This window comes from Taudactylus pleione, unplaced genomic scaffold, assembly GCF_031769625.1.
Source record: "Taudactylus pleione unplaced genomic scaffold, aTauple2 ptg000250l, whole genome shotgun sequence".
In the NCBI taxonomy this organism is placed as follows: domain Eukaryota; kingdom Metazoa; phylum Chordata; class Amphibia; order Anura; family Myobatrachidae; genus Taudactylus; species Taudactylus pleione.
In genome coordinates this window covers 9,333,000-9,346,485 of record NW_028284652.1, presented here as the reverse complement: position 1 = coordinate 9,346,485, position 13,486 = coordinate 9,333,000, and the positions used below count along the sequence as shown (strand labels likewise).

At 43.0% G+C, this 13,486-nt stretch overlaps 1 protein-coding gene across 2 annotated transcripts in view; it reads left to right on the top strand.

Moving 5' to 3' along the window:
- Window positions 1-2,793, top strand: part of LOC148515391 (sodium/calcium exchanger 1-like) — a 158,873-nt gene extending 156,080 nt beyond the window's left edge. For both annotated transcript variants that reach the window (XM_088480154.1, XM_088480153.1), the window contains exon 7: window positions 1,017-2,793. In XM_088480154.1, coding sequence (XP_088336280.1) covers window positions 1,017-1,393 — 377 coding nt within the window. In that variant the 3' untranslated portion in view covers window positions 1,394-2,793. The remainder of the gene's footprint in view (window positions 1-1,016) is intronic.
- Window positions 2,794-13,486: the final 10,693 nt, after the last annotated feature.

The window sequence follows — 13,486 nt, the reverse complement described above, 5'->3', positions numbered from 1 at the left end:
ATGTTAGATCGCCACCTAGGGGAGGTCGTGTGAAAACATTACTGAAAAGGGAGACATTTTGGATTGAAAGATAAATATAGACACATTGTGCCCAAGAGGTTGTAATGATGATATGTTCTTAAAATGAGGTTGTAATATTGCTATAAATGTCTACACATGCATATGTACTATACTATCTGTGCCAATGTCTGGTAGTTGATACCCTGTGCCCATTAGAAATATTTCTGATGATGATTTAATTAAAACAATAAAAATAAACAGTGTACATGGATGATTGACATAGCAATCGTTAATACTGGGTGCCTTCAACTACACAGAAGAAGTAGATAAAATATTGCTTTCCTTTGTGTTAATGAGATAATGGATACATTGTACACATGAGAAATTATTAATGGAATATCACATGATTTTGTATTTGACAAAGGGACTGTGATCCCTACACAATATATTATAGCATTATTTTGCAATTCTGTAAAAGGAAAAAGTTTCTTTGAAGCCAGATTCCTGATTGTTCTGCCATTTCTTTGTATATATACATAAAGTTATATGTGTTAAACACTGCTCCACTTGAGGACTAAGCACCACGGCGGCAGTGACGCTGGGTGACGCATTTCTGTGTGCCCCATTTCACTTTATGTAGCTCCGGTTCTGAATGTTACAGTATAACCTGATTGCGCCATATACTTACTGTATATAATCGTAAATGGCTTCCAGCTATGTGCTTATGTAGGTTTGTAGACAGCTCTGCTTCGGAGGAAGGGATAAATGAGGAGACTTATCAAACCTTCTAATGAGGACAAGTGGAGGTGTTGCCCATAGCAACCATTCAGATTATAGCTATCATTTTATAGAATGTATTAAATAAATTATAGCTAGAATCTGATTGTTTACTATGGTCAATACCTATTTAGATAAATGAGTTACTGACAATTGTGTGCATACAAGTGTCATGATAAACCGGTAATTATTATATTATTGCAGTGTATATACTTAACTATTATTTTTTGTTCCCTCAGACACATTTGCCAGCAAAGTGGCAGCAGTTCAGGACCCCCATGCCGATGCCTCCATTGGTAACGTGACAGGTAGCAATGCAGTAAATGTATTCTTGGGCCTAGGAGTGGCATGGAGCATTGCTTCTATTTACTGGGCTGGGAAAGGCAAGAGCTTCCATGTGGCCCCGGGAAGCCTGGCTTTTTCTGTCACCCTTTTTACAGGTTTGTCTATTATTTGCCTCTGTGTTCTCCTTTACCGCAGACGTCCTCCAGTTGGTGGAGAACTTGGAGGCCCACGAATTCCCAAAGTCCTGACTTCCCTTTTTTTCTTTGGGCTATGGCTGGTGTACATCTTACTTGCATCACTGGAAGCTTATTGCCACATCCCCGGCTTTTAAATATTTTGTTGTCCTACAGAAACTGTCTGGTTGTAAAAGAAATTTGTCTTCCCCAGATACTTTGATTGGTTACTGTACAACTTTTTAACTTTCCATGGGACCCAACAAATTGCACAATGAGACAACTATTTGACAAGGACAGTAGCCTTGGACCACATATAATTGCTCTCCACAATGTTGTCTTCCTAGGTTCATTCTCCTTCTGGGGCAATTATATGGATTGCAGTACCAAGGGTAAAATGAAAAGTATTTGTCTTACATTTGGGCATTTCAAAACTACATATCTACGGAGAGCACTGTTAGATCCTGGATTTATTTTGGACAATTATAACTGTTCTACGTTGGGATTGTTAGGACTCTGTGAGGCAATAAATAACAGCTACATCGATGGAGTCTGACTGTCTCATCCAGAAATGTTTCTCAGCTGCCAGGTGCAGATGATGAGGGATGTTCCTCCTGCAGAAATCGGGGCTTCCTGGCTTTGTGTTTCCTGAGGCTGCTGAAGTGACACAAACTGAAAATAACCATATTCAGGGCTTCCACTGATCACACTGGGCAAAATGGGGTCTTCCTTTGTAAGGAAGTGCTATGGCATTGGAGAAAAGTGGTGATAGATAATAAGGCAATTCTTATTCTGTGTCAGACACAAGATCCCACATTCTAATAGATGGCATAGGGCTTGGTTTCTCGCGAAGGAGGAAAGGGTGGGGAGTTACAGACAGTACAGATCTACTAGACTTAAACTTTGAGTTGCTTCAAATTAAAGCGCTGTTATTAACATTCACAAAAACTCATGCTAAATATTAGTATCAAATTATATTTGATTTATGGGGGAAATAGTTTTTCCTATGTTCACCAAACTTCCTTGCTTTAGTCTTTTGTTGGAAGTTATTTAGATCCCGTAATGGAAACTTTCAGCTACATAAAATCTGGATTTTTGTTATGATATAGAAATATCTAAATATACAGTATATTTGTGAATGTTAAGCCCAGTACACGCTAGACGATATTTTGAATGATTTGGGCAATACTGACTCATCAGAACGTCAAATCGTCAAATGTGTACGCACTAAGCGCGCTCCCGCGCCGTCGTCCGTCACATCTGCAGGTCTTCCTTACATGCAGCTCAATCTAGTTAACGATTTTCCGCATATTGTGCAGTGTGTATGCACTACCGTGTGACCAGGCGATATGTTAACATTATATAGTTAACGATCTAACCACCAAACGATGCAAGATATATCGCTCTATCATTTGGAAGATTGCACAGTGTGTATGCACTATATCATTTGTCAGGGTGTTCAAGGGAAATCTGTACGACCATCGCATCGTTTGCTGATCAACGAATGGGCCTAATTCAGACCCGCTCGCGAGCGCTAAGCGCTTGCAAGCGGGTTGATGGTGCACTAATGCGCATGCGCACGACGGAGGGAGCTCCGTCGTGCGCATGCGCGAGACCCGCATAGCGACAGCCAAGCTGTCGCTATGGGTCTCGCACCAAAGGGGCCATGCTGTCGATGGTGAGGACAGCACGTCCCCTTTGGTGGGCGTGCCGGGGGCGTGGCTGCCCAGACGGAGGCGTTTCCATGGGAACGCCTACTGTCTGGGTCCGGCCCCACTGACATCACTAGTGATGTCAGTGGGAGTGCTTTTGGCTCTAATAGAGCCAAAAGCACTCCTGGGCTTGCGGCAGCGAGACCCTACCGCAGGGTCTCGTCGCAAGCCCGATGGTCGCGATGGTCATGCCCAATGTGTACCCAGCTTTAGATGATGCCCTTTTATATTTGACCCTCTTGTATTTTAATTGCATCATCATTTCAAAGCAAAAACCAGAGTTCTGGGCATTGGTAGGATTAGGTATGTACTGTATGGAAAATGAAGAGTAGATGGACACATAATGCAGAGGGGTATAGAGGCTCTCCAATAATAAGAGAACGGAGGGGGTGAAGCACACATGGATTGAATGTACATTGAGAAAAGGTGGCAAAGATATTTTGGGATTATTTTTGGCACCGTGTCAATAAGATTGCTTCCTTGTGAGTTACCTGCACGTAAACTCACTGTATATTCTTTATAAATAATGTGTGTGCGTGTTTGGAGCAGTGTACTGTACATATGACATTTGTGTGACATGTCTAATGGTGCTGTGTAGCTGCGTCATTAATCAAGGGTGCTGTGTTTGAATTTTAGCTTGTTGCTCGTGATGGGTAGAATAAAGATACATGTATGTAGGATTGTGGGGAGTGTGGTATCTTTCTGGCGAGATTGTGATATGCTACATTACAGGACACGTGTTATGTGATTGCTTGCCTGTGGCGTTTGTCTGACATGGTTTGTGTATATAGTATATATCTGTGTGGAGCTCTTTAAAAATGAATGTACATTTCCTTTTTTTATTAACGAAACACTAACCATAACCACTTACTGGGGCAGAACTATGGGAGACAATGGAGACGCCTGCTGCCGGGCTTCAGCTCTGAAGGGACACCTCCTCCATTGTCCACAACATATTCACCCCACTTAGGGCTCTAACTATGTACCCGGAGTGTGGGGGGTGCACCAAATTATAACTTGCCTCCGGGCATCTGGGATGAATTTACGCCACTGGTCTGTCTCATTAAGGTGCTATGTTCCACATGGCTCTCTATGGGTCAACTAGAGATTTGAAGGGAAGCTGGAAAGGAACTAAAGAAGATGATCCCTAATTTTCTGTGTGGTATGTTTTCTGTTTCCAGAATTTGGTATTATATCATTTTATTTTTATAACTGTTTAAAGAAGTCTTCCTCATTATGGCAGCTCTGAATTTAAAATGTACAACAAATCTTTAGGGACTGTTAAAAGCTGTTCTAGTAAAATAAGACACTTTACCTGAACCCTCAATGGGATATAATCAATGTTGTATGAGTGCCTTGTTTCTGTACATGGGACCTTATTCAGATGTGGACACAATGGTGATATTTTTGATATGATTACGCTCACACAGTGGATTCACTCGCAAAGTGAGTGACAGATAGTCAGCGCTCGGGGGAGGTAACGGGGGGTGGTTAGAAAAGTGCAGATGTCTCGGACTATTTAAACACCGTTTTCTCCGTAAATTAGCCACTGCGTACTTGCGCGCAGCTGCAGAGCCCTCTGCATGTCTGGAGACCCGCTGTGTCTGTGACAGGTTAGCCTTACTCAGTAGGTTGATGGCCGCCTGATCTGCGTTGTGTTTCCGGTTTTGTGCGAATGCGAGATGCTATCAGTGGTCGTCTCTAAGCACTGGACACGAGTGGCTCATTAGCACATTTTCGCAATTGTGAATCTGTGAGAGATGGCAGCTGCGATGGCATTTGTGGCCACATGTGGATCAGGCCCATGGTGCATGTCAGTATGCTGTGCATTGTGTAACATATGAGTTTTAAAGGGATTTTTTTACTGAAAGAGTACAAGTATTTATAAAAGACATAAGGTACATACAAATTGTTACTCCTGTGGATTACCCCTTCTCAGGGCTGTAAGTGTTTATATAGGACTTAATAGTAATCAGTATCTCCTGATCAATGCACATGTAGCAAATTGTGTAAAATCAGTCTAGCAAACACCAATATACATGAGGAATCTCCACCTGTAGTCTAGAGCTCTAGGATAGTGTTTTACATTTGCCACTAAATCTGCCAGTAAATTCCCCTTAACCTGGGCGTTATAAACTGTGTCACTGTGTTTCATTATCATAAGGGTTATCCCTAATAAACCATACAATAAGCTACACAGATATTGTGCAGTTGTGTTATACCCCTTTTACACCAGAGCAAAAACCTGGGTTTTTGCTGGGTCTACCTGGGTCGCAGCTCAGTGTAAAAGGGTCCCTGATAAATAACCCGGGTCAAGTGACCTGGCAATCCAACCCAGGGAGCTACCAGGGTCGGACCCAGGATGGACCCGGGTAATGGTGCAGTGTAAACTGTGCAACCCGGGTCATCCGACCTGGGTCATGACTAAAATTAGCTGATTGGTGGTTGTGGAGCAGTCACCTCCCACTTTTTATGACCTCACAAGTTTAGCAGGGCAGACACAGGTTCAGTGTGAACAGGGCTGACCTGAGAATAACCCAGATCGATGGTGCTGTGTAAACGGGGTCTGACCTGGGTTGGAACCATCTATGAAAACCCAGGTCGGACCTGGGTTTTTGGTGTAAAAGAGGTATTACTGACCTGTTTTTCACTCAACATTTTAGGTGTCCCAGGCGATACCTAGAGGTAGCGCCAGCCCTCATATTAGGCAGTGCTGTACATTGAGGGGATCACAATATACATAAATAACATAAAAAACAGAAGGTTGAGCTTACAATCTTATATGTAGAAGCCTAGAAAAGATCTACAAGTGAACATAGGTAAATGAGTTATAGCTTAAATATAGTTAGTTTGTATTTTTATATTCCGAAAATAACGTTTGATATTGCCTATAAAATGTAACTAGCAATGTAATCCAGCAACAAAATGTGAGATGACTTTCACAGGAGCCCCTAACACCAATATAATATTCTCACACTGAAACATTATGCATATTCTATAAAACAGCTCCTTTCATTGGTAGTACAGTCTGCAGACATGGAGATACCAAGATGGAGTCTCAGGGTGTCCAGCAAAATATATTCCATTTCCATAGGCTAGGTCATTTTCCAAAATAATGTGCATTGTAAATTGGTAGTAATATTTGATGCATCATAAATGGAAGCTGTGATTTAGACATAACACAATAGTAGAAGTCTATACACATGTCCTGGATATGGCAACATGCAGCATTATGTTAGTAAAAATAAAGAGTTGTACATTGAGAACCTTATTTACAAAGCCCACAACAGCCAAGGCGCAGTGTAACGCCCTCTTTGGTGGTGCTGTACACACTGATTTGCGCAGGTATGACTAAATGTGCCCTTAAGCAGGGTTTCCCAAATTCAGTCCTCAAGGCACCCTAACAGTCCATGCTTGTGCACAGATAATATAATCAAACTGAGGTACTAATTAAGTACTCTGCATAAGCATGGTTATCCTTAAAACCTAGACTGTTAGAGTGCATTGAGGACCAAGTTTGGGAAACACTGACCTATAGTACATCGGCAAGATGGCAGCATTTGGAGAGGACCAGGAGACACAGCTGATGGGAGAAGTTGGGTTGAATGAATGAGGTCCTGGCTATGTGCTGGTAAATGCAGGTTACACCTAGTTTTGCAGACCAGTGCATATATATTTTAAATTAGACTTCATTTTTGGGAGCGAGATTTTTAGCATGAGATAAAGGAATAAAAGGGAATGATTCCACAAAACCTATCCTGAGCCAGTGGAGAACATGTCTTGTTCTATACTCGTAATCAAATTTTACTACGGCAGAGAGGGGCATCAATAGGTACACTGTGCCCAAAGATATGAAACACTTTAAGTACAAAAAAGTGCCACGAGTGATACAACCTAATAAGTACAGTCCCAAAGTAATCTCACTCTTGATTATTAAAGCCTTAAGTGAGGCTAAACGAAGCCATACTGTATGTTATTTTGTTTATTGGGATGAGGCTGTAGTTTTCATGTGACATTTACATTTTTGCACTGGACACCCTGGGACCAGTGAGACATATCTGTTCTTCTAGTATACTGAGGCATCCCTTTCCTATGCGCAGGGTGGACCCTCTAGGTGTGGTGGCAAAAATCCAAATTGTTTCTGCATCCAGTGCGGTTTGAAAACTAGGCCAACGGAATGGCTGCTATGGATGGCAGACACTTCAAGTTATAGTTTCTACTGGCATTATTACTATCTGTCCAAGCATTTCCTTTACTCTAACGTGTATTGCTCATGCTCTGGGTAGTACACGAGCAATAAAGCATCCTTACCTACATTTTATATTTTTCCTTAGGGAGATCCCATCCCCCCCGCAGTGCTACGATTCAGAGCTGTAACTACACTTTTTGGTGCCCTGTGCCAGAGAGAGCATTGCCGCCCCTCCTCCTATTTTTGAAATAAGAACATAAAATAGTACACCTGAAAAAGGGCCATGGCCTCATGGGGAAGGGCCAGGGAAGAGATAGGGGAGGCCAGGAGATGCTGGGGATAAAGGAAGAGGGAGCTACAAGTGAGAATTATAATAAACAGGAAAACTGACAGGCACAAACAGCGCCCCTTGCCCTTCGCTGCCCTGTGCCATGGCACAGGTCGTACCACCCTAGTTACGGTCCTTCTACGATCCACATCAAGGAGTCTATGTACTAACTGCTAAGCCTTGGAGAGAGATAAAGTGGACGGAGATAAAGTGCCAACCAATCAGCTTCTGTCACTTTACAGGCTGTGTTTGAAAAATGACAGGAGTTGATTGGTTAGTATGTTATCTCCATCTACTCTATCTTTCCCCAAGGCTTAGTACATAGAGTCACCGGACCACCCACTTCACTTAGGACATGGTCTAGGAGGATTGTCTCCCGGACATTCTGGGAGGGTAGGAAAGTTTTGCAATATTGTCACCTCACCATATTATTCTCCTCTCCTCACTATTATACAATTTAATGGCCATTCTCTACTGTGTGTTCTATAATGTTCACATTTTAATTGTGCATTTTGTGTGCAACAATATTCTTTTGTGTGTGTTAAAGCGTAAGGACTAATTCACTGCATGTGTCCTGATTGTTCTGTAAAAGCTGTGTGTTACTGAGTGTTGTTGTTATGTAAGTATTCATAAACTGACTGTGTGTGTGTTAGGAGTCTGTGTGTCTGTACTGGTCATGTCTTGGTTCTCTCTGCTGTTATACAGTAACACTTTGGGCCTGATTTAGAGTTGGATGCAAGTACAACTGCAGGTCGCCGTACTCTGTTTTATTCTGCATGTGCAGTAAAATAAGGTGGAATTTCTAGTTCTCCTATGCCTGGAGAGGGGAATAGGGGACACACACATGAAAAGTGGTAGACATCCTGAAGCTACAATTTTTTCGGAGTAGGCTGCAACTCTAGAAATGTCTCTAGTTGGGGCTACTGTAAAGTTTTTTGTTGCTGATAATGATCATCAGCTGCGTGTATCTTTACTGTGTACATACATGCATAAAGCTGTGTACATACATGCATAAAGCTGTGTACTTACATGCATAAAGCTGTGTACATACATGCATACAGCTGTGTACATACATGCATAAAGCTGTGCACATACATGCATAGAGCTGTGTGTCCCCACCCCCTCAAGCAAAATAATTAACCAACACAAGTGGTTACAGCTAATGCAATGGTACAGACTATAACAGGGTGTGCCAGCATGTAAAAGCAATAAATGACTGCCAGGGCTTGTAGTTGCACCACCATGGCACCCACCATTCAGTAGTTCCAAGAGGAGCATCCGTTCTATTCAGCATGGGGATGATATGCCCTGGGGAAGGGGGATACATGTTTTAAGGTGCATCATTGCTGGTTCATTATTTAAAGGGGACAGTTATTTATTTTCTATCAAAATTACGATGACTTTTCAGTATTTTGTATTTAGAGTTCCACGTATGTCAATCAAAATACACACATTAGGCTTCAAAGTACTGACAGTAAATTTACTCTTAAATTCAGGCTGTAGAATTAAAGACTACTCTAAATGAGTCCATTGTGCTTGAGGACTGTCTTACATGTGATGTTGAGTATATCAGGGTCCTCTGACCCCAGTGTGTTAGTTCTCACTATCGCCTGAGCAGGAAGCCCCCTGTTTAAATACATTGGAACTGCATTAATGTTACATGTCCTGGCCAGCGTTCCGAGTGTGTGTTTCTCACCGTCTAGAGTGTCATGAAACAATACAGTGCCAAGAAATGTGTTTTTCTATGTCCTCGGTGAAGTCCACCAGTTGTGGGTTAATGTCATAGGTTGTATTTTTGTCAAATACATCTGTAAATGTGCTGGACATGGTTGTGATGTCACACTATGTATTGTATCACTGAGGAGGTCTGACCTCATATGGCCAATAAACAGGAAACCTGACTAGTCACTCGTATGTCTGATGTCTTAGTCATTCCCATTGAGTAATGTGAAAAGTAATGAATATAGTATCTTTGATCTGATCATCTCCAGAGAAGTGCAACATATATATCTGTGAACAAACCATCCAGGTGCAAAGAAGACATGGATCCTATTAAAGAAATATATCATACAAATATTTGATATAAGTCTGTTTCCCATATGCAACTTTCAGTAACAATCCCATCCATTTATCATTTATTTCTGTGGAATAGTAAAGGCAACTCTGTGACCTGCTCCGTATAGAACTATAATCTTATCTTTATTACCTGCAAAGTTCTTAAGTGTAACCACTAGCCATAGACCTTATCTGGGATGCCTACACTACCTAGATCACACTTTCATATCATGATCTAGATAACATGTTAAGGAGCTAACGCAGGCTTGTCTACCCTCCCGATTTAATCGGGAGCTTCCCGAATATTGGGTGCCACTCCCGACCCCCCGGAAAATGGCAGGCAAGCCTCCCGGGTGCTGCCTGCCCTCCCGACTACCTACTAGAAACCCCCGCAGCGTGGGGGCCCAATGACGCGATTTGCATTGAATCACGTCATCGTTGCTCTGCTCCCTGCTTCACAATACCTTTATTTTCGGCATTGTGAGGAGGGGCGGGGTCACAATGGCGCGATCGTGCGGCCCCGCCCCTGGTAACGCCTTCAAAATGGACCCATTGCATGGCCATGCCCTCCGCTGTGTGCAGGCATTCAGCTCCCTCCCGGACGGATGGATCTGAATGTCGGCAAGTATGAGCTAACGTTATATAATGTGCTTGTCCTGGACAGAGGGCCTGATTCAGAGGCGCGGAGCTGAGTGTTGTATTTGTGCAGCGCATGCATCGGAGTTGCACTGCACATGCGTCCCATTGGAGTAACGATATCAGTTGCTTTGAGGACTTGGACGCAGAATGATTGACAGTCAGTGAGCGTTTGTGCGAGGTAACGGGGAAGGTTGGTGGCGTGTCAAACACAGGTGTATTGCGACTGTTGCAGGGACGTGTCTCAGCCTGTGGCTGTGTGTGCAGTTGCAGAGGCTCTGATGGCTGACTTCCGATGGATATTCTGAGCAACAATAGGGTTGCTGAGAGGATCGATGGTGCGACCAATGTGTAGCTGATGGGGCGTCTTTGTACGCAAGTGACGGATTAGAGACGCAGTCGGTGGACGTCTGTAAAAATCTTAGCAGCTGCAGCATTTGCATATTTTCGCAGAAACGCTGCGTACGGAATCGCAGTCACAGCAGGATTTCCGAGCACCGCTGAATCAGGCTCAGAGTCTTTGGAAGCCAGACAATAGCCTATGTATGCGGCACAATTCTTCCTGATGTTGTATTACTTCACTAGCAGCCAAAGGAACGTTATACCAAGGATCATGGATGTATTCTCTATAGGGATATGAGTAGTCAGTCAACTAACTCCTTGCCAAGTCATCATCTTAATAAGTTTGATTTGCAATTAAGCAAACTAGCAGCGCCTTGCATTTATATTCCACCATCTGTACTGTATTAGGAAATGACCATAAATTGCATATATGTAAACATGGCAGCAGGAGAGCCAAAATATTTTAATGTTAGTTTTGCTCACTTTATTTTTATTTGTATAATTCTCTATCTGTGTGGATCCGTAAGCGATATATATTTATAATATATTTCTATATTTATTATTAAAGTATTCCAACTTTATGCTACCTTAGAATTAGAGAAGAGCGGTTTGGTTCTACTCGGCTATTTCAAATTAGCACAAGTTTGGATTTATCATACTGGCTATCAAAAACACGTAAGACTCAGATAGGCAATAAAATGCCGTTTTCAAATACAAATGTAACCAAGTAGAACCGAACCGCTCATCTCTATTTAGAATACAAGTACTAGCCTTATAATGAGAGAGACATTATTATGAGTGTTTCCACGTAGTAGACAGTCCAGCTGATCAGTGACATGCTTGGAGAAATAAAATATTTTAGATTTGTAAACACTGCCTGTCCAAGATTACTAACACTCCGGACAGATGTCCTGATTTACGGGCTGTGTGGAGTAATCCCGGATGGGTGGTGGCAACCCTCTGGAGCTTCTAGTTTCACAATACCTGGAGAGCTACAGGTTGCTCTGGATGTAGTGTGTACCACTGATAAATAAGTATATATTACACTCACTAAATATAGGTGTTATTAATATTATTTGCATGTAAGAAAGTTATTTCTCCATGCCAGAGATAGATTCCAGTCAGTCAATACAAAAGGAAAATACAACAGTGCACGGTGTGCAAATGAGATTCCTGATACAACTGTCCCCTTTATTCAGAACTGTCTGGCCTAATTTAGGATGGTGGAAGATTGCATAGTCTTGTTATAATCATGAGGCATTTCGATTATATATGAGGGCTGATTGAAAAGTAATGAAAGAAAGTTAACTTTCGCAAAGTTTCAGCTTCACTTGGCATCTCATTCAAATGGGTTCAGCATCGTGGATTCGTCATTATCATCCGGAATCCAAACAACAATCCAGTATATGGAAACACGCAAATTTGACTCTGCACAAAAAATTCTGTGTGATCCCTTCGGCGTGTAAAGTCATGCTTCTGTTGTTCTTTGAGGCGCACAGTATGATCCTACAGCGCTGGGTTCCCCGTGGACAGACAATTAATGGTGACTACTATGCAAACATCCTGAAAACACATTTGATAATGCCCGACCACATGTTGCTGTAGTTGCTTTGGCATCACTGACTGAAACACACTCTGGAACTGGAACACCCTCCATATAGCCTCCATATAGCCCGCACTTAGGGCCTGATTTAGACCCGCTCGCGAGCGCTATGCGCTCGCAAACGGGTCGATGGTGGCCCAGTGCGCATGCGCATGACGGAGCTGGCTCCGTCGTGCGCATGTGCGATACCCGGATCGTGACAGGCAAACCTCGCTCCGGGTCTCGTACCAAAGGGGGCGTGCTGTCGATGTTGAGTGACAGCACGCCCCCTTTGGTGGGCGGGCCGGGGAACGCCTACCGTCTGGGACCAGCCCCACTGACATCACAAGTGATGTCAGTGGGAGAGCTTTCGGCTCTGTTAGAGCCGAAAGCTCTCTGGGGTTTGCGGCCACGAGACCCTACCACAAGGGTCTCGTCGCAAGCCCAATGTTCGCGATTGTCTTGATCAACGCGACCATCATCACCCACAGCTTTGCGAGCGGCCAGGAGGCCGCTCTAAAAAACAAGAAGGCCGGCCCTGATTCAGAGCGAGCGCTCTGTCAGAGCGTCCGGCTCTGAATCAGGGCCTTAGCTCCCTGTGATTTCTGGGCATTCCCAACCCTGAAAAAACAACTGCGCGGAATGAAGTTCTCAACAGATGATGAAGTGAAAAAATGCCACTATTACTACTACTACTACTACAACTACTGCACGTCTTTGAATCGTTGTTGAAACGCTGCACAAAATGTATTGAATGTGAAGGACACTACTTTGAAAAAGAAACATGTTCAGATCCTGTGGAGTCATCTGATTCTGAATAAAAAAAAAAAAGTCTCATTACTTTTTAATCAGCCCTCCAGTGCCAGATTAAGGTCCACATTGACCTGGACCCGAAATTTCTAAAGGCCTATTGTGAGGTGCCGCAAGGGGGTGTGACTAGTGATGTGGTGGGTCATGACTAGTGCTGTGGGGTGTGGTCTGCACAGGGGGTGGCTAGCACCTTCCTTCAATCACCTCAGTTGCACCCCACACTCTGCTTATATCAACAGTGTAATGTGAAAGTCTACAAACAAAAGGAGATACCCCTTGTTACAGTGACAAAAAAAGAAAAATGGCACTTAGTGATCACATGAATTTGAAACCTCCCTACTAAAGGGCCTGGTGGAACTGTGACTGTGCAGACTAATCATCTCTCTGCAGCTTCCTATTGGTTTGTGGGGTCACGTCTGTGTGTGGCAGACATCTCATGTTTATTGACATAAAAGTCTCACATATCGCCACAAAAGGGATGTTTATGATAAATAAGCCCCAAACTGTTAAAGGGAAAAATGAAGCCTATTAGGTTACTGGTCATTTTTTCTGTAATACATAGCATGAAGCATAAGATCAGTCTGTGGTATTTATGAC